Source organism: Thalassophryne amazonica, chromosome 12, assembly GCF_902500255.1.
Source record: "Thalassophryne amazonica chromosome 12, fThaAma1.1, whole genome shotgun sequence".
NCBI lineage: Eukaryota > Metazoa > Chordata > Actinopteri > Batrachoidiformes > Batrachoididae > Thalassophryne > Thalassophryne amazonica.
The window spans coordinates 78,235,199-78,260,716 of NC_047114.1; the positions used below are offsets into that span (position 1 = coordinate 78,235,199).

Consider the following 25,518-nt stretch of genomic DNA (forward strand, 5'->3'; position numbering starts at 1 on the left):
GTTTTGTGTCATGTCTGTGATCTGCTTTTTTCCTACAAAATTAAACAACTGAATGAACATCCTCCGAGGCCGGTGATTCCATAATTTTTGCCAGGGGTTGTAATCAGTCAAATTCACATCCTTCATCGCCCGTGCATCAATTAATGTTCCTGAATAAAAATGAATTTCTTCATCTCCAGTTTTCTTCTTGATAAACATCCGATAATGGCAGAGGTAAATCACAGAGTCCTCCAGAGGAAAGGCACAGAAGTTCAAATCATTTCAGATTGGCTAAGTTATTATTATTTTTCTTCCTCTGGTTGGTGAGCCGTTCCAGGTTTGAATAGAGGGAGATGATTTTGAAATTTAAGAGTACTGCTTGGTGAAACTCTGATGGAATTCCTTCACTTTGTTCAACAGGATCTTCAGCTTGTCTTTTGGTGGCAAAATGGTCATTCTGTGTGGAGGAGGAGAAAACAAATATTAACCACAAACAGGCGAATGGCAACAGCTGAAACACCTGTGCAAACAGTTACACACTGATTACTGAGTTACTCTTTGAACTCAATTCTCCACAACCAAACCAAAAGACATTAACTTATCATTGTTTGTCTGCAACGTGGTTAGAAACAAGTTAGACACGCGTAATAAATACTTCAATCTTCCCACAGAGTAACAGGAACAGTCTCATTAAGCATTCTGTGCCACTTGCCCGGCACACAAATGTACTTATCCTGATTTTTGCACGGTGCATCCCTGGAAAATTTTGAAAAACTATTTTAAAATAAAGCTACATGAACCTTGATAATTTCCTTTATGTCATGTAACCCACTATACAGGGGTGCATTTATGAAATGTTTTAAAAAAGGAAGTTAACAGATTTCTGACAAGGCTCCTCCATTCCTCTTAGTGCAGAATTGTAGGCGTACAACAGGGACACTCAAAGTAATAGTGATTTAACATTTTAGTTATTAAAAATAAATTCATTTTAATTATTAGTATTATTATGATGTGCAAAAAAAAAAAAAATGCCTGTAACAGTAATCCTTTACTCAAATGGGGTTGAGGTGTCGTTCCATCCCCTCGCCCCTCTGGCTACACACCTGTACAGTCCCTGAGTAGGAGGAACACAGACATGTCAATTTATGTGACAAGTGCAACCTAATTGACTGGTAAGAAAGTGCTACCACAGCAGCATCCGTCAGAAATAGGCTTGGTACATATATGAACCAAAGAAAAGGTTTAAATATGTTTAGAAAACTTTACACTGCGGGTGCGTGGGCTGTGATCGCTGTGTCAATGCCTTGCTATGAGACAGAGATTGCATTGTGCATTGTTGATGACCTATGCACATAAAACAGACTTGCTGCGTATTTAAACCAAAGCAGAGTGTTAATGTGTTCTTAAAACGTGCGCTGCAGCTCTGTGAAGTCAGCAGCAGGGCTGAGTGCCTGCTTGCTCCACTGACATTGTGCACATGAAACAAAGCAAGAGAAAATACATGTAGATTTAGTGAATCTGGTTTAATTTTTTCAACACCTATCAATCAGCATGGGACATCCCTAGATTTAATCATAATGTTGGAACACTGCAGGTGTGATTTAGCTCTTGTCTGAAGAGATAACTCATACAAAGCATCAACTTGCCCCTGGAGAGTTTCTAGTTTTGTCGGACAAAAGTTATACCCCCGTCACACTACAGCACAAACAAGCCAGAATGCTGTACGAATGAGGATTCGAGCCACATTTGGGCAAATTCAAGCTGCATTTGAACCCCTCGTACAGCATTCTATACAGCAGTTGGCACATTCATGTGGCCAGAGCACGTGGACTCTACACTTGTGTTGCGCTTGTGTTGGAAAACAATCGAACAGCGGTCGAAGTACAGTCATACTGCAATCTGCGGTCATAATATTTGCACGGCAATTCGTATGTAATTCGAAGCATTCAGAGAGCGTTTGAGGGGCTGTTCCAGTTGTTCGAGCATGTCGAATCCTGGCCGAATGTCTTGACCGTGCCTGCACGCCCCTCCCTGTCATACTAGAGCACAAATGAGCCCGAATGCTGCAGGAATGCACATTCAAACTACAGTCGGGCAAATTCGAGCTGCATTTGAAATCCTCGTACTGCATTCTTGAGTGCATGCCACACAGTCGGGCACAATTGTGCAGCCAGCATGAATGTAGAGCACATGCACACCACTGTCAAGCTGCAGTCGAAGTGGTGAAAGGCCTCCGGGGAGCTCATGGCCTCCTGCGCTCCTCCTGTACCTTTCAGTCCGGGTGGAATAACAGCTGATCGAAGCGCTGCACGTGCGTGTGCTCATAACAGTTGATCAAAGTGCTGCGCGTTCATGTCCTCATAACAGCTGATCAAAGCGCTGCATGAGTAGCAGGCTGGATCATCCACACAACTCGCTGTGCTTGTGTGTGTACATATATCATCTGATCGTTTTACTGCTCGTACGTGAACCTGTCTGGTCAGCAGGGCGTCCGCCTCTCTGCTAAACAGCTGATGTCCAGAGAGAGAGAGAGAGAGAGAGAGAGAGAGAGAGAGAGAGAGAGGGCATAAGTGCAACGGGGGGGGAGACATCCAGCCCATGAACTGACAAGTAATCAGTTCATGGGCTGGATATCATCCGCATCCAGCAGTGGGACACGGCAGGTCATCAGGTGTACAAAACACAGCGCTCGCTCTGCCACGCTCCTCCCCTTGCTTGCCTTCCACCCAGACCTCGAGTGGCACGTACAGCATTGGAGGGGCATTCTGCATATTCCTGCTGCATTCTGCCAGCATTGTGGGGTTTTGTCCTGTTCTTGTTATTCTTTGTCTATTTTATTTTATTTTGTTGTGTTTCATGCTGCGTTGTGTCCACATTCGACCTGCACTCTGGGTAGTCGACCTGGATTCGGGAGGTGCAGCACTCTGAATGTGCAGGAATCATTCGAGGCGGCTTCGAAACACATTCTGGGTATTGGTACGGCATTCGTACATGGCTGTTTGTACGACATTCAGGGTCATTGGTGCTCTAGTGTGAAGGGGGCCTTAATGTTGAGCCCCAAGTATGTACAGATGTTTTGAGTCAGACAGCTGTTTTTGTAAAGTGTTCTGCACCTGAAATGGTATGTTCCATCCTTCTGGCCAAAGCCACTTCCGGGTACAAGGCAGACCCCCGTTTCCTCCAACATCTTCAAGCAGTAAAACAAATCAGGAAGTTGACCTTTGGCCTAACAGCAAAAAAAAAGGGGGGGAGACACTTGATGAGTCCTTTTTTGGTCTGTTTTTTTTTTTTCTTAACAAGGGATTGTTTTGAGGGCTGAGAAAATCATAGATTCATTGCTTCCATGTGCAGCAGAAATGCACATGTACAGTGCATCCAGAAAGTATTCACAGTGTTTCAGTTTTTCCATATTTTGCTGTTACAGCCTTATTCCAAAATGGAGTAAATTCATTTTTTTCCGCTCAAAATTCTATAAACAACACCCCATAATGACAACATAAACAATATTTTGTTTTTGAAATTTTTGCAAAGACAAGACAGGTGTGAGACCAGCTATGTTGCACGGCTTGGACATGGTGGCGCTAACAAAAAGACAGAAGGCAGAGCTGGAGATGTTGCAATTCTCTTTTGGAATGATGAGGATGAACAGGATTAAGAATGAACATATAAGAGGGACAGCTCAGGTGGGACGGTTTGGAGACAAAGTCAGAGAGGCGAGATTGAGATGGTTTGGACATGTGCAGAGGAGGGACCCAGGGTATATAGGGAGAAAAGAAGAGGGAGGCCAAAGAGGAGGTTTATGGATGTGCTGGTGGTTGATGTGAGAGTAAGATACAGAGGACAGGGTGAGATGGAAATGATTGATCTGCTGTGGCGACCCCAAACGGGAGCAGGCTATAGAAGAAGTTTATACACAGGCCATATTCAGAATGGTTATTTTGAGGAAATGGTTAAAGATATGGATGGTTATGAACAGTTACACGGGTTCCTTGAATGCTTGAAGACTCACCAGAGCCTCTTTGACGGCCTTCTCGGGGATGGTGATGCGGGGGAAGGAGTACATGGCACCTTGCACAGGATTACAGCTGATTCCAGGCACAGTATTCAGGATGTGCTCTGTAAGCTTGGCCTTCTCCGCTAAGGCACGTAGGGTGGCTGTACGCTCCTGGACAACACAGCAGGACAGGAAATTGAACATGATTCAAAGTACTTCAGACATCCAGGGTCTAGAGGTGGCTCTGTGGTGGATGTGGCAAGTGATGCACTAGATCAATAAAAAGAAAACAAAATCAACCATTTTCTTTTGGTTATTTAACATTCCACACACCTGCCTCCTGCTGAACACTGCCACCTGCTGCATGGTTAACGGATGTTACATGGATGATAGAAATTAGGAGCAAGTGTAGCTACCAGTAGCTGGGTTTCATTACAGATTTATGCAAAAGTTTAGCAATATTTCATAATGTTAATAATAAATAGCTGGAAAATGACACAAGAGCTGTAATTTTAGTGAGGCTCTTGTGAGAACCGTAATTCCAACAGTAATAGCGACAGAAGGGTAAGTTCTGCTAAATATTACTATTTTATTGTTTTTAATTCAATATTACCATAACATCACTTATCATGTTTAACACGCTCTCCATCTCTTACATCATCCACACAAACTGTATGATGTACCTTAGAATGCCATGTGATATTTGAGAATTGTGTCAAAATACACATTTCCACTCATGCGAATTTTCAATGTGCACCATTTGGAGGGCAACACAAACCCACCTACTGAGAGAGACACCATTTTAGCACAATGTAAAATGTTACTGTCTGATTGTTTCACAACATTTACATGCCAACACTCAGATCTCCACACAACTCTGCTGAAAGGATTTTGTGTAAACGTACCTAAAGCAGACACTTCTTCCTTCTCTCGCCGTCTCTCCCAACGTGTGTGTTGAAATTAGCTTTTCAGTTCCTTTTATCTGGTGCTCACCAAAGGGCACCACTGCTTGTGTTCTCAGTATCCTGAAACACAGTACCTTAATGAAGCTGTTGTATGAAGGTTCACCAGGCTGGGGCGGGTTAACCACCAAGTCCATTAAAGCTTGTCCAGGTACAGGTGGACACAGACGGACTGACACCAGTTTGGTCAGCTGGGCCTTCACATCATTGTCAACATTGATGAGCTCCATGTAGCCTCCGCGGAAACCACACCTAAAAAGACACAACTTTAGACCTACATAATGGAGAGTAGAAGACAATACAGAAAGAAGCACAAATAACATGAATGCAGTGAAGCTGGTGTTTTCAAATTGCACATAGACTCCCGATCCTGATGGTAGATGCTGAATTACACCATACAGTGTGCCAGTGTGGAATCATCTGTATTTGTTATGTTTCACCACTCATTTATTCAGCCTTTTCCTTTTCCTTCTCTATAATGTTGCCTTGTATAAATCAAAGGATCAAAGGTGGATCAAAGATGACTTACTCTCCCATGTAACATTTGGAGGTGGAGTGGAAGGAAGCCAGTTCCACAGTGTCGGAGTACTCTGGTCCCATCTCAAATAGCACCTTCTTAAAAGAGTGGAACTGACAGCCATCGGCATACACATTATCCTGGTACACCTGAAAGATGGAAAGTTAAAGGTACAATGTGTTGGATGTAGTCTCACCTAGTGGTGAGGCTGCAGAATGCATTATGCAGTAGTCAGTCACACTTTTGTTTCTGTTCTTTGGTGGCTTCTTTCGCCTTCTGTTGTGATAAGGAATATCTATGATCCTCCAGTGTTTCCTCTCAGATTTTTATTAGCAGCGGGCAGTGGTGGCGCCAAGGGGGGCTTGGGGGGGCTTAAGCCCACCCAATAATGAGCTAAGCCCCCCTCAGCACCCCCAATAATTCTGCAATAATGTGAATAGCGACTGACATATTTGTGGATCTCAACTGCAGTTCTGCGCTGAGAGTGTCTCAATATTGCGTAACTGAGCAAAGTGATGAATGTGTGTGTTCGGTGATCCACCAATGCTGAATCACCCTTCACAAACAGAATTTTCAGTTTTGCAAATAAACATTTATTTGTAAAAACCCACACACAAGCTACAAATCAGAAATTTGTGTTTGTGGGTCACAAAGCACGTGTACAAATCAAAGAATATTTGTAAATCATCCTCTGTGCATTTGCAAGAGCCCCCCCAACAAAAATTTCCTGGCGCCGCCACTGGCAGCGGGGGCAGCTGCTGCTAATAAATATTATTATCATCACTAATTATTATGACTAATAAAAATGATTTGTTATTGTTATTATTGTCGTGCGTAAAAATGTCTTCCAAAGTGGATCTTTACTTTAACAGGAAGGGGGGCTTTCAACCCCTCACTTCTCTGGCTACGCACCTGTATGTCTCTGTAAACAGGAAGAAAACGACAAGAAAAACTAATTTTTTTGTGTGGAAACAACTACCCGATTGGCCTGTGAGAAAGGTACATCACACACTGAGCAATGCCTCACTGCAAAAACTGATATCTAAGAAAGCTAAAACAGACTTGTTTAAAGAAAATTTGACTTAATTTTTGTCTAAATAGAAAAATAATCTTGTCAAGCATTTTTTTACATAAGAAAAAAATGTCTTATTTTGTGAAAATGTGTCTCACTTTTTCTTAAGTTTTTCCAGCTCATATCAAGCTGTATTTAACCAGTAACAAGGAAAGACTATGGATTTCAAATCATTCAAGCAAAGGAGCAAGATTCTTTTCCTTATTTTAAGACAGAAGCTGATTTTAAAGTAAGAATTCTGTCTCGTTTTAAGGCACATTTTGAATATTCAGTGCCTAGACATTTTGCTCATTTTGAGAATTCTAACCAAGTAAATTTTTCTTGCCCTATTGGCAGATTTTTTTTTTCTTAATATAAGACAATTTGGCTAGATTTTAGATTATTTGTCTTATTTTTAGAGGGACAGTGTTTGCAGTGCTGTTATCGCTTCTTGCTTATGGAACAGAGCGTGACTGACGCTGTTAGACACAGAAGATGAACTATTTCATCAAGAAAAACTTACTGGGTAAACTGATGAATGTATTTCTGCAGAATATTTTGTTCCCAGGATTGTTTTGACGTCAATGTGTATGCTGATCAAATATCGTGTACGTGGGAATGTTACATGCATGCACCTGCCCAACTGAATTAGCAGCTGCAATAATGACGGTGACCCGGTGCCATAAAACGAATGTGTTGTGGAAACACTGCTCTAATTCACAAAAGTTCTCAAAGTTCTCAAACTTATCAGCCGCACTAGCAACCAGTAGAGTGTATACTGGAGCAACCAGTGATTACTTTTTTCCCTCCCTTCAGTCTTCCGACTGTGTTGCAAAATGCAAAAGACTTTCCGTAGTAAGTGTGTCCCTTTTGGGCAGTGGTGGACACAGTTCAGCTAATCAGTAGACAGCCAATTAATAAAACTCCCTTTTTTGTGAACTGATTACCATTTCAGCTAATTTTGACCAACATTAACTTACAAATTAGCTTCCACTAAATTTAGCTCCATGAACTTTAAGTCAGAAACATTTTCTTTTTTAAATAAAATGTTTCCAAGGCTTAAAGTCTGTGTAATTTTTTAGATTTCTTATTTGTTTCAAACTTTCTATGCTGTGTATAAAATTTGCAAACTGAAAAATGGAAACTACGAGTACTTTTTGAATTTAAGTTGTAATTATCGATGTACACATTGATCATCATCTGATCTTGGCTTGCTAAACCTTTTGGGGAACCTCTACATTTATGCAACATGAGAATTCTAGCTCTTTTGGGGTTTTAGAGCCAAAAAAAAAAACAAGTTGAATCTAAAATTGTGTAATAAAAGTTAGTTGTTAGATGTTATCAGTAGCTAAAGTTGAATGTTTCAGCGGTTTAGCATTATCACAGCTAACGTTTCAGTTAGCGGATTAGCGGTTGTTCTCCTATGTACAGTAACCAAAACAATCAAGGGTTCAAGTTTGTTTTCTCATATAAATGCCAAGAAATTATAAAATTTCACAAGGTTTTGCTATGTTTGTTTAAATGAAAGTGTGAATGGAAGGGGTTGTCTATTGACTCTACCAAAAAAATGGCAATAGCATTTTTTTAAACATTTTTCTGTGTAAAATCCAGTGTAAAATATATACAAAAAATATGACTTACCCCTCAATTGCTTAGTTTAGATATGAAGGGCTCTTGTATTAGCTTATGAAAACATATCAATTCATTGTTGCAGGTAATTATAGGGAACTGAATGCTATATTCCATTTCTACTAACAAACAACCATAAAGGAAGTGGCTATTCGCACGGCCGCCGTGTCCATAACTCTCATTTGGCTATTCGCACAGCAAGACTCTGGTGGCAAAACTTGACCCTACTTGTATAAACAAACACTGCATTAAACGACAGTTATGGACACGGCCGCCGTTCGAATAGGGTCTTCCTTTTGCCACCAGAGTCTTGCGGGGCTAATAGTGAAATGAGAGTTATGGACACGGCCAAATAAAAAAAATTATCAAAATCGAAAAATATTAAAGGAGTTATGACATCTTGAATGCAGTATGCTTGTTTAATCTAGCCGTTTGTTTAGTCTTGCCGTGTGAATAGCCAAATGGGACTTATGGACATGGCCACCGTGCGAATAGCCACGGCCAACCCTAAATTCCACACACTGTAACTTTAAACATGCAGACCTGAGAAGATGCAAAGACTCTACCTCATCGGCCATTAAGAAGAGATTCTCTTTAGCAGCAAATCTGATAACATCCTCAATGTTCTCTCTGGTCTGAACTTGACCTGTGGAAGACAAGGAGGCAGAGGCTCCTTATAAAGAGAAGTTGCTTATGAAAACATTTGTGTATATCTTAATGCTGCCATCTAGTGGCAGCAGCTTCACTTAAAGGGGTCCAAAAAAAAAAAAAAAAAAAAAAAACCAAAGGATTCCCACTTCACAGTTACAAACGTACCGCATGCAGGCATGGTGGCAAAATTGGAACCTATTAGCACTAACAAACAGAATGTGAGAGAACAAGTCCCACACAAAGCCATTTTTGCCCACTTGGCTTCTTTGTGCTTACTCCGTCTGTGCCCCATCATTTATCTGAGTGATGTAAAAATCTTGCAGAGGATAAACTGTCAATAGCTGCGTTTAAGTGGACCCATGTAAATGCCTGATCTGATTGTCCATTAGAGGAGGACCTTTCTGCACATGCTCATCACCTGCTGACTGATGCAAGTTGGGCCATGTACATTTCCTGCAAAGCTACAAGGGAAAGTATTACTCTGCTGCAGGAGATTGGAAAGCATTAAAATTTTTACTATTTTGATGGGAAACAGAACAATGTATTGGTGTATAAAGTACGTGAATTACCAGTCCATTATGGAATCTCGACATAATTGTAGCCATGGGTCCATTGTTTTCAACAAAACTGCGTGGTGGGGGGGGGGGGGGGGGGGGGCACAGGAGCTGCTTTGTGCAAACGTCAACAAGGCAAAAAAATTCTCCCTACATCATACAGTTGTTGGTGGTAAGTTTCTCATTTTACTACCACCATTGTTGAGTTTGGTTACTTGTTTGTGTTTGTGTATGTCAGAAATAAACATGATAATTTTGAGTGATTTTAAATTATAAATGAATTTTATTTGTCAACTGATAATAGTCGGTGCAAGAATTGTTTTTCAGGTGTGGAACCATCATATTCCTGAAATTGTCCTCCGTGAAGACAGACTTTGAGGCTTTGTTATATCACATTATTTGTCTGTTCATAAATATTCCTAAAAGGTATAGTTTGGACAAACTGTGACTGAATGTTATGATGTTATGGAGTAAAAATTATTGATGGAGTTAATAGGATTAATAAATGGAATAGTTTTGACCGTATTAAATGTTGACTATCCAAAGTACAGTAAATGTCAAACTATGTCAATGTCCATTGGATTCTATGGCATGTGTCATATGTTACCCTGTAACATGATTACTAAGTATGACACGTGACACAAACTATTCCTTTGTAAAACCCTATGCACTCAACCAATAATTTGCATAACTTTTTACCAAAATTAGAGCAACTTTAACTTTGGCCCCCTGTACAAACTGAAACTGACCTTTGTCACCGTTTTTGTTGTTTTTACCCCATAACTTAATAACATTCAGTCAAAGATAGTCTAAACTATACCTTTTTAGAATCTTTATGATCAGATGAATAATGTGGTGTAGCTTTCAATATGATTGGAGCATCTTTTTTTTTGCCAAATATATTTTATTCACATTTTATCCATGTACAGCTTTAACAAAATTATTTTACAAAATATGTCTTACATGGTGTTTCAATATAGAAAAGAAAAAAAACGCAACAAAAAGAACAAAACAGCTTCTCTTATGTGACGGCCCTGCTGTCCTGTAGCGGGGCAGGCCCATAAATCAGGGGTCCCTGTCTCTTATTTAAGTGGGCCCAACTAATTCATTTTGTTCTCTCCCTCTCTCTTTCTAGGACGTCTCGCTGCGCCGACCGGTAACAGAGCGCCTTTTTGCACAGCTGCACATCTTTGCACCTTTTAATTTATTGACTTAAACTATTGTAAATAAATACTTCTATTTTGCTAATCCTCTTGTTTGTGTCTCCTCCTTGTCACTGTCCTCTGAGCCACGGGCATGTGACAAGAGTGGGGGCTCGTCCTTTAAATTTAATTTTTGTAGTCAGCGCGTTTAGTTTTTGTAAATTTATTTGGTTAAAGTTTGTTTTTAGCCTGTTTTTTTATGTTGGGGCTTTGCCGTGCGCTGATTACATGATTAGAATCTGGTGCGCACCTGCTGATTGCGTGTTCGTTTGTTTGTGGAGACACGCGAGAGGTTTGAAGCCCAATTGTTTTTTTTTTTTTTGATCCGAGGTGAAGGTAAGTGCTGTTTGTTTCATGGTGTTTTGGAGTCCTTCGTTAGACTTTAGTGGCTTTTCTCATAAGGAGATTTGCCTGCTTTTGTTTTGTGAGGGCAGCGGTGAACGTGGCTACAAGCTTCGGCTTGGGAGCGCATCCGTGGTGTTCTGGGGGTTGTCAGCTTGCTGGTCGCTGCTCAGACCCATCGGGTTTTAGCGCATAAATACTGTCACATCCCGCTTTTTTTAGATACACGGCACACGCTCACCCTCCGATGAGGGTGTTTGTGTACAAAACCAGCTCTCCGTCTCTGGGGTCCGACCTTCGTGTCAACACGGGTATTACCCGGCAGGGCTGCACAAAGGCTGTTCAAGCTGGTGGCGAGGAGATTCGTCTAGCTGCTCACTGCCTCCATCCGGACGTCCACCCCGCTGAAGCTGATCTCGCACCCCGGTCGAATAGCCTTCTCAGGAACCAGGATACGAACCGGCCACGCCCGTTAACGGCAGCTCTCCTCTTATGGATCAGGGCTCTTGGAATGTTGCTAGATTTTAAATTTAGTGACTCGTACAGCGAGTCCCCAGGATGTGTTATTTTCATTAAATAACCAAACTAACCTTTTAGAGCCTTTTTGATGTTGTATACCCAATAAACTTTATCTTTTACACCTTAAGAAGCATCAATAATCCAATGTCCGAGCCTTAACACTTTAACTGCATGCTTGGAAATTTATTGCAGGTTTTGCAAGTGCCAATAACATAATCAAAATAGGTCATATGGTGATAATTTCACAACAGTAATTCAAGTATAATTAGAATAATGATTGGCAGAGATTTTTGTTTTTAATTCAGTACTTCTGACTGATCTTACTTTGACTGGGACTGGATTGACTTCTTAACAATTTTTTCTAGGAGTGAGGGAAGGAGGTTTTTGAGGTTAGAGTCCCCAGCTCGATGAACTTGATTTCCTCTTCATCAGCTATTAGTCGTTAGCTGACCACGATCCTCGTGTGATGTTGTAATCCTTCAGGAAGTTAATCCACATAAGAATTTATTGCGTCTTCAATCAACCAAAAGTTGATCTAATCCATTCTGGTATGCAGTGATGTTCCTTGAGAGAGAAATTGTTGAACATTCCCCACTCAGACTTAAGGCCAGTGGTTACTCTTCCGTTGTTCTGCTACTCCGTGACTGCACGGCCTGAGTGGGAGTTGAAAACTCTCTCAAATGATCTTTATGGCTCCAATCCTCTCTCTCCACGATTCCAATTGCTGCTCACAAGATGGTCAAGTCTTGTGATCTCCTCGTAGCAGGGGAGAAGTGGCAACAGCACCTCTCCCTGGAAGAATAACCCCGTTTTCTGGTGTTTCACAGTTTATATATGTGCTTGACTCTTGTTGTCCTCAGATGATCTTGGTTACCATGGGGACGCTGTTGACTCAAAACCTCCTCCCTTCTCCTTCTGCTCACTGGAAATCTCCGCAGCCCCTTACCAGTAACTTATTTCTCAAGTTCCTCTTTTCTGTTAACACTTCAGCTTTTCTGAGAATTCATTCTTTTAAATCATTTCTTCAAAATCACATCAATCATATTCAATCATTTCATTACAACTCTCTTTTACATAAAAACAATTCATATGATCATATACATTTTCATTCCTTATTATTCATTTCATATTTTACCAACATCTTAATCATTTGATCAGTTGTTTATCATCAGCTTTTCTTGCCCTGCTTGCGACATCATCTTCACTTCCTCTTTTTTCTCTGACTCTGCACTCTTTATGAAAAACAACTCGTATAATCATTCATTTCACTTATTTGTAACATACTTTTCTAATACTTTCTCTAATACTTTTTCTAATCAACTCTTAATTTTAACACATTAATACTTCATTTGATCATACTTGTCATGTTAGAATCATTCTTAGACATATTCCATCGTCTTCACCCCCGAGTTCATTCCGTGGGCCTCCCCATTTGTAATGGAAAAGTCCGGTATGACCTCACTTACTTCTGTAAGGTACCAAACACTGTGCAGTTTAATCCAACAGCATGTATATTAATCCCATGGCACGTTGTTGTGAAAGTGTAGGAACACGGACCCACAACAGGGGGCGCAAATGAACGGACAATGGAGGAGTCAAATAACACTGTTTTTACTGTTGTGAAAACAGGCACAACAACACAGCCGATTACAATATTGAGACTAAGTCCAATTACAACGGTGTCGTGTGGGCAGGCTCGACGATAGGAGACGTCTGTCCAAGTCGAACCGGAACCAACCCGATTTCCTCTGCCACCGAACCCCGGGAATACTGGAGCCGCCAAGTCCCGAATTCCCAGGTGGCCACTGCCTCCGCTCGTCAGATCCGGTACTGCTGGCAAGGAACAAAGACAGTCAGGTGTGGATGCGGCTGCACCCAGCAACACGGAGGGTGGAGAGTCTACCTCCACCTCTCGTTAACAACAATGCAGGAGTGTAGGAAGGTGAGTACTTATCCAACTGTTGTCCAGTAGTCTGCTGTCCTACAAATACTCAACAAGAAATACAACAATGGTTATTTATATGTTCGGGCAGAGATCGTTACCTCTTTGATTAGGCGATATCTTGGCAAATGAGGTGGAGATGCCGTCCTACTGATATACCTCCCTGTTGATTAGAATCAGCTGTCTCCAGTGATGGGTGACAGCTGTCATCCTGGCTGCTCCTGTAAGGCGGCAGCGCCCTCCGGTGCCTGGAGCCCGCACTCCAGGCAGGGCGCCCTCTAATGGTGGTGGGCCAGCAGTACCTCCTCTTCAGCGGCCCACACAACAGGACCCCCCCCCCAACGGGCGCCTCCTGGCGCACGACCGGGTTTGTCTGGGTGGCGACGGTACGGTAGAAGTCGGCCAGGAGGGCCGGGTCCAGGATGAGGCCCTTCTTCACCCAGGAGCGTTCTTCGGGGCCGTACCCTTCCCAATCCACCAGATACTGAAAACCCTGGCCCATCCGTCGGACGTCGAGGAGCCGGCGTACGGTCCAAGCCGGCTCTCCCGTCGATGATCCGGGCAGGAGGTGGTGCCGGACCCGGAGTGCAGAGGGGTGAGGTGTGATGAGGTTTGATCCTGGAGACGTGGAACACTGGATGAATCCGCAGTGAGGCCGGAAGCTGGAGCCTCACTGCGGCGGGATTGATGATCTTGAGAATCTTGTACGGCCCGATGTATCGTTCCTGTAGTTTTGGGGAGTCCACTTGTAGGGGAATGTCCTTGGTGGACAACCACACTTCCTGCCCGGGACGATACGTGGGAGCCGGGGCCCGCCGCCGGTCTGCATGGTTCTTCGCCCTCGTCCGGGCCCTTAACAAAGCAGAACGGGCGGCACGCCACACCCGACGGCATTTCCGTAGGTGGGCCTGGACCGAGGGCACACCGACCTCTCCCTCAACCACCGGAAACAACGGGGGCTGATACCCCAAGCACACCTCAAAAGGGGAGAGGCCGGTGGCTGATGACACTTGACTGTTGTGGGCGTACTCGATCCAGGCCAGGTGGGTACTCCAGGCCGTCGGGTGCGCGGCTGTCACACAGCGTAGGGTCTGCTCCATTTCTTGGTTGGCCCGTTCTGCTTGTCCGTTGGTCTGGGGGTGATATCCGGACAAGAGACTGACCGTGGCCCCCAGTTCCCGGCAAAAGCTCCTCCAAACGTGTGAGGTGAACTGGGGACCGCGATCGGAGACGATGTCTGATGGTATCCCATGCAGACGGACGATGTGGTGGACTAGGAGGTCCGCCGTCTCCTGGGCCGTTGGTAGCTGCGGGAGGGCCACGAAGTGGGCCGCCTTGGAGAATCGGTCCACTATCGTGAAGATGACGGTGTTTCCCTGGGACGGCGGGAGACCCGTGACAAAATCCAGGCCGATGTGGGACCAGGGGCGATGAGGGACGGGCAGCGGCTGTAGCAAACCCGAGGTCTTGCGGTGATCGGCCTTGCCCCTGGCGCAGGTGGTACAGGCCTGGATGTAACCCGGACGTCGGCCTCTAGGGACGCCCATCAGAAGCGCTGCCGGACGACTGCCACGGTCCTACACACCACAGGATGGCAAGAGAGCTTAGAACCGTGACAGAAGTCCAGGACTGCAGCTCTAGCCTCTGGTGGGACGTAGAGTTTGTTCTTCGGTCCGGTTCCGGGGTCCAGGTCTCGTGTCAGGGCCTCCCGGACGGTCTTCTCCACGTCCCAGGTGAGGGCGGCCACGATAGCGGACTCCGGGATGATGGGATCCGGGGGATCCGACGACTCCGTTTTGACCTCATCTTCGTGTACCTGGGACAAAGCATCCGATCTTTGATTTTTGGTCCCGGGACGGTAGGTGATCCGGAAGTCAAAACGGCCGAAGAACAGTGACCAGCGGGCTTGCCTGGGGTTCAGCTGCTTGGCGGTCCTGATATACTCCAGGTTCCGGTGGTCAGTGAAAACCGTGAATGGCACGGACGTTCCCTCCAACAGATGTCTCCACTCCTCAAGAGCCTCTTTCACCGCAAGGAGTTCTCGATTGCCGACGTCATAGTTCCGTTCGGCTGGGGTCAACCTGCGGGAAAAGTAGGCACACGGGTGAAGGACCTTATCGGTCTTCCCGCTCTGGGACAGCACGGCTCCTATCCCTGAGTCCGAGGCGTCCACTTCAACCACTAACTGGCGACTAGGATCGGGCTGCACCAGAACAGGTGCAGACGAGAAGCGCCGTTTCAACTCCTTGAACGCGGCTTCGCAACGATCCGACCAGGTGAAGGGGACTTTTGGTGAGGTCAGGGCTGTCAGGGGGCTAACTACCTGACTGTAGCCCTTAATGAACCTCCTGTAGAAATTAGCAAAGCCTAGGAATTGTTGCAACTTCCTACGGCTTGTGGGTTGGGGCCAGTCTCTCACCGCCGCAACCTTGGCCGGATCAGGAGCGACGGAGTTGGAGGAGATAATGAACCCCAAGAAGGACAAAGAGGTGCGGTGAAACTCACACTTCTCACCCTTCACAAACAGCCGGTTCTCCAACAACCGCTGCAGGACCTGACGTACATGCTGGACATGGGTCTCAGGGTCCGGAGAAAAGATAAGTATATCGTCTAGATATACGAAGACGAACCGGTGCAGGAAATCCCGCAAGACATCATTAACCAACGCTTGAAATGTTGCGGGAGCGTTTGTGAGACCGAACGGCATGACCAGGTACTCAAAGTGACCTAAGGGGGTGTTAAATGCCTTCTTCCACTCGTCTCCCTTCCGGATCCGAACCAGGTGATACGCATTTCTAAGATCGAGCTTGGTGAAAATTTGGGCTCCATGCAGGGGTGTGAACACTGAATCCAACAGGGGCAACGGGTATCGGTTGCGAACCGTGATCTCGTTCAGTCCCCTATAATCAATGCATGGACGAAGTCCGCCGTCTTTTTTACCCACAAAAAAGAAACCTGCGCCCATCGGGGAGGTGGAATTCCGGATCAACCCGGCAGCTAACGAGTCCCGGATGTAGGTCTCCATTGATTCGCGCTCAGGCCGTGAGAGGTTGTACAGCCTACTGGACGGGAACTCACTGCCCGGAACCAAATCAATGGCACAATCATACGGACGGTGGGGGGGAAGAGTGAGAGCCAGATCCTTGCTGAACACGTCGACAAGGTCGTGGTACTCCACCGGCACCGTCCCCAGATTGGGCGGGACTCTGACCTCCTCCTTAGCTCGGGAGCCGGGAGGAACCGAGGAACCTAGACACACCCGATGGCAGGTCTCGCTCCACTGAACCACTACCCCGGACGGCCAATCAATCCGGGGATTGTGCTTCAACATCCAGGGAAATCCTAAAACCACACGGGAGGTGGCCTGAGTCACAAAAAACTCGATCACCTCCCGGTGGTTTCCTGACACCACCAGAGTTACAGGTGGTGTCTTATGTGTGATTGGAGGGAGTAGGGAGCCGTCTAGTGCCCGAACCTGTACAGGCGAGGTAAGCGCCACCAGAGGGAGCCCTATCTCCCTGGCCCATCTGCTGTCCAACAGATTCCCCTCAGAGCCCGTGTCCACCAGTGCTGGGGCCTTCAGGGTTGAGTCCTCATAAAGGATCGTAACTGGGAGTCGTGTGGCAATGTGGGTGTGTCCCACGTGAATGTCTCGGCCCACCCCTAGCCCAGTCTCTAGGGGCGGGCGTTGAAGTTTAACCGCTCGGGGCAGTCTCTCATATGGTGCTCCATTGCACCACAAACAAAACAAGCTCCGTGGGCCCGTCTCCTCTGTGCATCTGGTGCCCTAAATGTTGCCCTACTCGTGTCCATAGCTTCGTCAGCAGGGGGAGCTGTGACCCCACGGAGCGCAGGGGCCGTGGAGCGTGGGGAAGGCGGAGCGCGGTCGGAACCGGAAGGGAGAGGGACGGCGCGTGCCCGGCCACGCCCTTCGTCTCGTTCCCGCCGACGTTCTTCTAACCGGTTGTCTAACCGTATGACGAGATCGATGAGCCCATCTAAATCCCGCGGTTCGTCCTTAGCCACCAGGTGCTCCTTAAGAACCAAAGACAGTCCGTTTACAAAGGCGGCGCGGAGGGCAGTGCTATTCCAGCCGGACCTCGCAGCCGCAATGCGGAAGTCGACTGCATAGGCAGCTGCGCTCCGACGCCCCTGTCTCATTGACAGTAGCACGGTTGAAGCGGTTTCTCCTCTATTAGGGTGATCGAACACGGTTCTGAGCTCCCTCACAAACCCATCATATGTCAGAAGGAGCCGTGAATTCTGCTCCCAGAGCGCTGTAGCCCAAACACGTGCCTCACCGCGAAGCAGGTTTATTACATAAGCTACTTTGCTAGCATCAGTCGCGTACATGACGGGACGCTGTGCGAAGACGAGCGAGCACTGCATAAGAAAATCTGCGCACGTCTCCACACAGCCTCCGTACGGTTCTGGGGGGCTTATGTAAGCTTCAGGGGAAGGTGGGGGGGGGGTCGTTGAACGACCAGTGGAACATCGCTGTTACGCACAGGGTCGACGGGAGGGAGAGCCGCAGTGGCGCCCGGGGGGCGCGCTTCCACTTGTGCGGCGAGAGCCTCCACCCTGCGGTTCAGGAGGACGTTCTGCTCGGTCATTAAATCCATCCGAGTCGTGAAAGCGGTGAGGATCCGCTGCAACTCACCGATCACCCCTCCCGAGGACGCCTGCGCGTCCTGTTCTTCCATTGGCCGTTCAACAGCCGGTTGACGCCCCTCGGGATCCATGACGCTGGCCGAGATATCCTGTTGTGAAAGTGTAGGAACACGGACCCACAACAGGGGGCGCAAATGAACGGACAATGGAAGAGTCAAATAACACTGTTTTTACTGTTGTGAAAACAGGCACAACAACACAGCCGATTACAATATTGAGACTAAGTCCAATTACAACGGTGTCATGTGGGCAGGCTCGACGATAGGAGACGTCTGTCCAAGTCGAACCGGAACCAACCCGATTTCCTCTGCCACCGAACCCCGGGAATACTGGAGCCGCCAAGTCCCGAATTCCCAGGTGGCCACTGCCTCCGCTCGTCAGATCCGGTACTGCTGGCAAGGAACAAAAACAGTCAGGTGTGGATGCGGCTGCACCCAGCAACACGGAGGGTGGAGAGTCTACCTCCACCTCTCGTTAACAACAATGCAGGAGTGTAGGAAGGTGAGTACTTATCCAACTGTTGTCCAGTAGTCTGCTGTCCTACAAATACTCAACAAGAAATACAACAATGGTTATTTATATGTTCGGGCAGAGATCGTTACCTCTTTGATTAGGCGATATCTCGGCAAATGAGGTGGAGATGCCGTCCTGCTGATATACCTCCCTGTTGATTAGAATCAGCTGTCTCCAGTGATGGGTGACAGCTGTCATCCTGGCTGCTCCTGTAAGGCGGCAGCGCCCTCCGGTGCCTGGAGCCCGCACTCCAGGCAGGGCGCCCTCTAATGGTGGTGGGCCAGCAGTACCTCCTCTTCAGCGGCCCACACAACAGCACGTATTATATTCCAAGATGAAAACAAGCTGAAAGCAAGCTTAAAGTCATCTTTCCTGACAATACCCACCATATGAGGCCGCAAGAAGACTAGGTTAAGCAGGTAGATTTGGGTTAAGTAGTTCAGGGCGGGGGACTCTGAGGGACGCGCTGGCCCTCAACCTCGGTTATGTGAGATTGGCAGTTTGCATTCAGTTCGGTTCACATTACTTTTTTTTTTGTAACCATGGCTTCTGTTTCGCATTTTTTCTCCACTCCTTCTGAAAGTTTTTTTGGAAAATTGTCAAAAGAAACATTTATTGCAGATAGCTAAACACTATGGCATTACAGTGGGAAATAGGGGGAGAGCAACAGTCGGGTTTATATGTCAAGTTATCTGTTTCGTTTGATGGACTGAGTTTTGAGCAGCGTAAGGAATTAATGTTGCTGCAAACTGAACAAGAGAAAAGCAGAAAAGATGCTGAACTTCAGTTGGAACAAATGAGACTGAGAACTGAAGCTGAAAAAGAGGTTCAACTGGAACGTGTCAGACAAGAGATTGAAAAAATGAGATTGGAACTGGAACACTATAAATTGAATTTGATTCGGGATGGTAAGGTTATGGGTGAGGTGAGTGAAGAATCATTTTCCTCTGCTGTTTGTAGGCCTGCTCCTAACGCGTTTGACGTGGGTGCTAGTCTGCACCTAATGCCAAAGTTTAATGAAAAAGATCAAGATACTTTTTTCATTCTGTTTGAGCGCATTGCAGATGTTAAAAATTGGGCGGATTGTGATAGAGCTTTGTTGTTCCAGTCCGTGTTTACTGGTCGTGCCCAGGAGGCTTATTCTGCATTGAGCGCTGCAGACTGGATTATGCCAAAATAAAGGCTGCGGTTCTAAAATCCTACGAATTAGTCCCAGAAGCTTATCACCAGAAATTCAGGAATTTTGAGAAAAATGAACGTCAAACTCACGTGGAATTCGTTAGAGATTTAACCTGTCAATTTAATCGTTGGTGTTCTCCTTTGAATACTGACACTTTTGAGGGTTTGTCAGAGTTGATGATCTTGGAGCAGTTTAAGAACTGTATTCCTCAGCATGTAGCTACTTATGTTACTGAACAGAAACCCAGCACCGCTCTGAAGGCAGCTGAGCTGGCAGATGACTTTGTCCTGACTCACAAGGGGGCTGTGGGTGAAATTTTTCCATCTAGGACCAAGCCTATAGTCAGTGAAAGTCACTCCTACTCGCAGACCTTTGCGCAGGGTCGCTCTGCTTCATTCAGAGGGCACTCTAGCAGGTGTAATTATTGTCAGGCAACAGGTCACTGGAAGTCTCAGTGTCCTGTGTTTAAGTCTAAAAGCAGGCGTAAAATGTACGTACCTTCAGCTCCTGCTCTGTCAGCTTCAAATAATAAGTCCAGGAAAAAGTTCGATAAAGCTTTTGCTCCTTTTATCCATGATGCGTGTGTCCATTGTGGGGAGCGAGCAGCGTGTTCATATTAAGATGCTGCGTGACACAGGGGCTAAACATTCATTTATAGTGGCTTCTGTGCTTCCATTTTCCTCTGCTACAGAAACGGGTGACTCTGTCCTTATGCATGGGATGGAGCTGGGTGTGATCTCCGTGCCGAGGCACACAATTATGTTAGAATGTGGGTTTATTAATGGTCTGATTGTAGGCCTGCGCCCCGCTCTGCTGCTTCCTGGGGTTTCACTGATTTTAGGCAATGATTTGGTTGGTAGTGCGGTGTGGCCGAGGTCCCCTTTGCCTGTGGTGACCCCTGAGCCATGCTCGTCGTCTCTGCTTGAAGAGCAGTGTCCAGAGGTGTTTCCGGCTTGTGTCGTGACGCGCGCTGAATTTCGTGCGTCTGAGTCGGATGTGCTTGAGAGCTCAGTCTTGTTGCCCGAGCTCCCCGCATCTGTCTCTGTGAAGGAATGGAGTCAGCATCAAAAGTCTGATCCAACTCTTTCAGTTTTGTTTGAAAATGTTCTTCCAGGTGACAAGGTACAGAGTGCTGCTCATGGGTACTTCATGCAGGAGGGTCTGTTGGTGCGCAAGTGGGTCCCATGTCATGGTGACTTCGTTGGTGAGCCCATTTTTCAGATTGTTGTTCCTGAGATGTTTCGTGATGATGTGCTCAGAGTTGCCCATGATGACTTGGTCACTTAGGTGTGAAGAAAACGTGTGATAGAGTGCTGCGTTATTTTTTCTGGCCTAGGTTAAAACGTGATGTGTCAAAAGACATTAAAACTTGTCACGTTTGTCAGTTAACTGCAAAGCCAAACCAAATACTTAAGCCTGCACCCCTGTGTCCCATTCCAGCCATAAGCAAGCCTTTTGAGTACATTATCATAGATTGTGTGGGTCCGCTTCCTCCCTCTAAGTCTGGCCTGTAGCGGGGCAGGCCCATCATCAGGGGCACCTGGGTCCGGTGTTCCTGTCTCTTATTTAAGTGGGCCCAACTAATTCATTTTGTTCTCTCCCTCTCTCTTTCTAGGACGTCTCGCTGCGCCGACCGGTAACAGCGCCTTTTTGCACAGCTGCACATCTTTGCACCTTTTAATTTATTGACTTAAACTATTGTAAATAAATATTTCTATTTTTCTAATCCTATCGTTTCTCTCCTCCTTGTCACTGTCCTCTGAGCCACGGGCACGTGACACTTAATTTATAACGTTATAATCGTTACATTTAGTACTTTCTGCAGAGGGCTTAAAAATCAATGAGGTCATCAGATGAATCCAAATCTTTTATAAAGTTTATAAATGGTCTCCAAATCTTTTCAAATGTTGTTTTGCTTTATGTATATATGATATTCTTTCCAATGGTAGGCAAGAGAGCATTTGTTTTAGCCACTGGGAGGCGCTTGGTCCATTGACATTTTTCCAGGTCAGAGTAATACATCTTTTAGCTTTTAATGAGCTTATATCAATAAAAATGCAATCTGTTTTACTGAAATTGTGTTTCTTCTTTTTAATTTTGACCCGTATAATTCTTCAACTGACCCCTACCTGGCTGCCTATTGAAAAATCAAGTGGATAGTCTTTTTCAAGAGTAATGTCTAATTAGGTGTATTTGTGCCAAATTTGGTGCTTGTATCACCATTTGAAAGATTGTTTCAGTTATCTGCTGCACTATATGTGGTAGGGAGAATTGTTCTGATGTGTTCATATAAATATCTGAATGTATGTGATCATTTTTATTAGTCGTGTAAACAATACTTGTGGATTCCCTAAGAGTGTAATGGTACACATATTTGTATTAGAAAAATTTCGGTAAGGGTCTTCCACTGCACGTGTGGAACTTTGTGTTTAATGTGCAGAACTTACTGTGAGAAAGTTTAGCAAAGGTGCATATGTTGTCACTCGTAGTTCAGTCCATGTACACAGAGCCACCTGGTAGTTATGGTGAACGCCCAGTGCTTAATTTGTAAAGTGGGAGGTCCCAGAGCGCAGAGGATGGGCGGGGGGGGCTTGCGAACAACGCTGTGCGCCACACCGAAAATAAACTGGGCATGTATTGTAGGCCTAATAACACTAGTCACACCAAATCTGGATAGAGTACAAATTCCTGTTTAATGATGTACAGTGGTCCCTCATTTATCGCGGGAGTTACGTTCTCCGCGTCCACACTGGGCGCGACGTGAGCGACTGCAGCCACAGGTTGCCATGTAATCCCTATGTAAGGACACGTTTTGGCACCAAACCGCGCAGCGTGACGTGAGTGAAGTGATTTTGAGCATTTTGCGTGTGTGGCACGATATTGCGTCGCGTTGCCCTCCTCCCCAAGTTGAAAAATCTGAACTTTTTCGTCTTGTCGCGCCGTGATGACCAATCAGTGACTGAATATGTAGTGACGTGGAGATGTCTGGAGTTTGACTGAAGATGTGAACATGTCCTGTTTCTGGTAGCAGCCTGTGAGCAGGACTTATGTCTCTTTTGTCCTTTATTTCACAATTATGAGAGTTTTTGGAGCGAGCAGCAGCACCACAGCAGGGGGAGCGGAGTTTCTTCTTTTTTTTTTACGTGCGCACGCGAGGGAATCATCCATGGAGATTATTTTACTTATTAACTACACAGATGTATAATAAAGCAAATGGTGACTGGTTTCTAAAGACAATGACAGTTTTTTTGGGAAAGAGCGAGGAGCAGCCTCACAGCAAGCAGCGGAGTTTCGTTCTTTGTTTTTTCTTCTTTTTACTTGCGCGCGCGAGCGAATCATCTGTGGAGAATATTTTATTAATTAACTACACAGATGTATAATAAAGCAAATGGTGACTGGTTTCTAAACACAATCAATCAATCAATCAACTTTTTTCTTATATAGCGCCAAATCACAACAAACAGTTGCCCCAAGGCGCTCAAATTATCACAATTCACAATTATGACAGAGTTTTTTGGGGGAAGAGCGAGCTGCAGCAAGCAGCGGAGTTTCTTTTTTTTTTTTTAATTGTTTACATGTGCGCGCGTGAACGGGACAGTTGGTCCTCAAACTGGGTCCCGCAGAGGCGGAAGGACCACTGAAAGCGGCCGTCATCCAGACGCAGCTCCTGCAGCAAATAATGATACTCTCTGTATTGGGAGCTTTTCACAACAACTCGCTCCGTGTGATCAAGGTCCGTCATGATGACTTGACGCCGAGCGGAATGGAAGCTCCTCCTATTTGATGACGCACCAGGGCGAATTTTCGCAGCGAAAGTCCACCCAAGCAGAGCGACACACCGGGCGAAGGAGGCGCGTCCGTCGCCACGCGACCCCCGCAAATTTGTAGTGTCTGACTGCGCCCGGTGTGAACGCACCATTAAATCCACGAAGTAGCACTACACTTATTATAGATGCTTTAAGGCTGTAAAACCCCTCACTACACACTTTTCTCAAACAAGCATTAACATTTTCTGACTTTTCTCTCTTGTGTAAACACTCTCTTTTTTTCTTCTCTGCGAGATTATAAACAGACACACGCAGAACACAATGCGCGTGCTCTCCCTTCACTCACTGCCTCCGGGGGTACGGATGCGGGACCCGTAAAGAATCCAAGTCCTCTCTCGGTGGCCACGGAGCTCTGTGGCTACGGTCAACATCCGGATCAAAACAGCGAGCGTAGCCTCTGGACCTGTTGCCAGATTTGGCACAATTCCGCACAGCAGACAGGAGGGCGGCGGTGTGATTGGGTAAATTACGTGATCACGGCTCATGGCAGGGGGTGCCACGGCCCCCAGCAGTGGTCAAAGCCCCCTGAAGCTATAGGGTTTTATACCTCTAAAATGTTATTGGCAAGCTCTATTTTAACCAATTTTGAGTGATTTTAGATGCATTGAAAGCAAGAATAATAGACAAAAAAAGACATTTATGTTGTAATTGTTGTGTGTGGGCCGCCAGAAGAGGAGGTACTGCTGGCCCACCATCAGAGGGCGCCCTGTCTGAAGTGCGGGCTTCAGGCACGAGAGGGTGCTGCCGCCACGGACACAGCCGGGAGTGACAGCTGTTACTCATTACCAGTGATGCCGGTAACGCGTTACTCTAATCTGACCACTTTTTTAGTAACGAGTAATCTAACGCGTTAATCTTTCCAAATCAGTAATCAGATTAAAGTTACTTCTCCATGTCACTGTGCGTTACTATTATTTTTCATTGTGGGTCGATAGCAGCATTAAACTTGGTCTATGGGCAGGAGGTCGGGGTTCGACTGAACTGCCCACTTTAAGTGAGCTGTGAGCTTTTCATCCGCAGTTTTTTGCAGCTGCTCGACTCGTCGTCTCCTCTTAAAGCACGGTGATCAGCACACCTGCACTGAGCTTTACAAAGACATTTTTATACTTTTTTTTCCTCCTTTATTTAGAGCTGAGCTGAGCTGCTCCGTATCTGCACGTTAAAACAGCTGATCCTCCGCGACGCGTCAACAACTAACACTATTTTCCACTCAAATGCACCTAAACTCTCTTTCTGAGGACCACATGATGTGAAAACACAATAAAACTTTCTTACCTGTAAATCTGGTCACGTTTTCTGCATAAATAAATGTTATCCATTCTTTGTGCTCAAACGCCAAAGTAGGGGCGAATCCAGATGGAATGGGGGCATGGGGGAGGGATGTGCCCCCCTCACAACACCCCTAGATTAAAGGTCCAGTTTTGAAGCCTTTTTTTACTACAACTACTAATACTACTTAAAATAATATTAATTTCGACAAGTAAAATATTTAAAGAGAATTTAAATGTTAGAAAAATGCTAGAATGAATTTAATAGTTACATTTATAAACAATGTAGGTTCGAAATTGCAAGTTTTACTGTTACAGTGCTGTCAACAGTTAAATATGAGGTCAAGAAAGAGGTCTTTATTTTACTTTTTATAAAACAAGTATTTATTTTCATTGAAGTCAAGAAAGGGTGACTATAAAGTAAGTTTTGGCAAAACAGGTATCATTGTCATGTTGACGTGGGTTGTTGTCGGCAGCTGGGAAAAGTAACTAAAAAAGTAACTAGTAATCTAACTTAGTTACTTTTACAATTGAGTAATCAGTAAAGTAACTAAGTTACTTTTTCAAGGAGTAATCAGTAATCAGTAATTGGATTACTTTTTCAAAGTAACTGTGGCAACACTGCTCATTACTTCCTGACAGCTGTCACTCATTCTTCATCATCTCATTCCATAAAACCCAGACGTCATCTCCACCTCATCGCCGAGATATCATACT

At 45.4% G+C, this 25,518-nt stretch overlaps 1 protein-coding gene across 2 annotated transcripts in view; it reads right to left on the reverse strand.

The window, feature by feature from the left end:
* Positions 1–337: 337 nt before the first annotated feature.
* The window catches only part of gpt2l (glutamic pyruvate transaminase (alanine aminotransferase) 2, like), a 61,761-nt gene continuing 36,580 nt past the window's right edge, over positions 338–25,518 (reverse strand). For both annotated transcript variants that reach the window (XM_034184046.1, XM_034184045.1), the window contains 6 exons: positions 8,699–8,778; positions 5,465–5,601; positions 5,013–5,187; positions 3,989–4,144; positions 3,093–3,205; positions 338–436 (listed from right to left, as the gene is read on the reverse strand). In XM_034184046.1, coding sequence (XP_034039937.1) covers positions 346–436; positions 3,093–3,205; positions 3,989–4,144; positions 5,013–5,187; positions 5,465–5,601; positions 8,699–8,778 — 752 coding nt within the window. In that variant the 3' untranslated portion in view covers positions 338–345. The remainder of the gene's footprint in view (positions 437–3,092; positions 3,206–3,988; positions 4,145–5,012; positions 5,188–5,464; positions 5,602–8,698; positions 8,779–25,518) is intronic.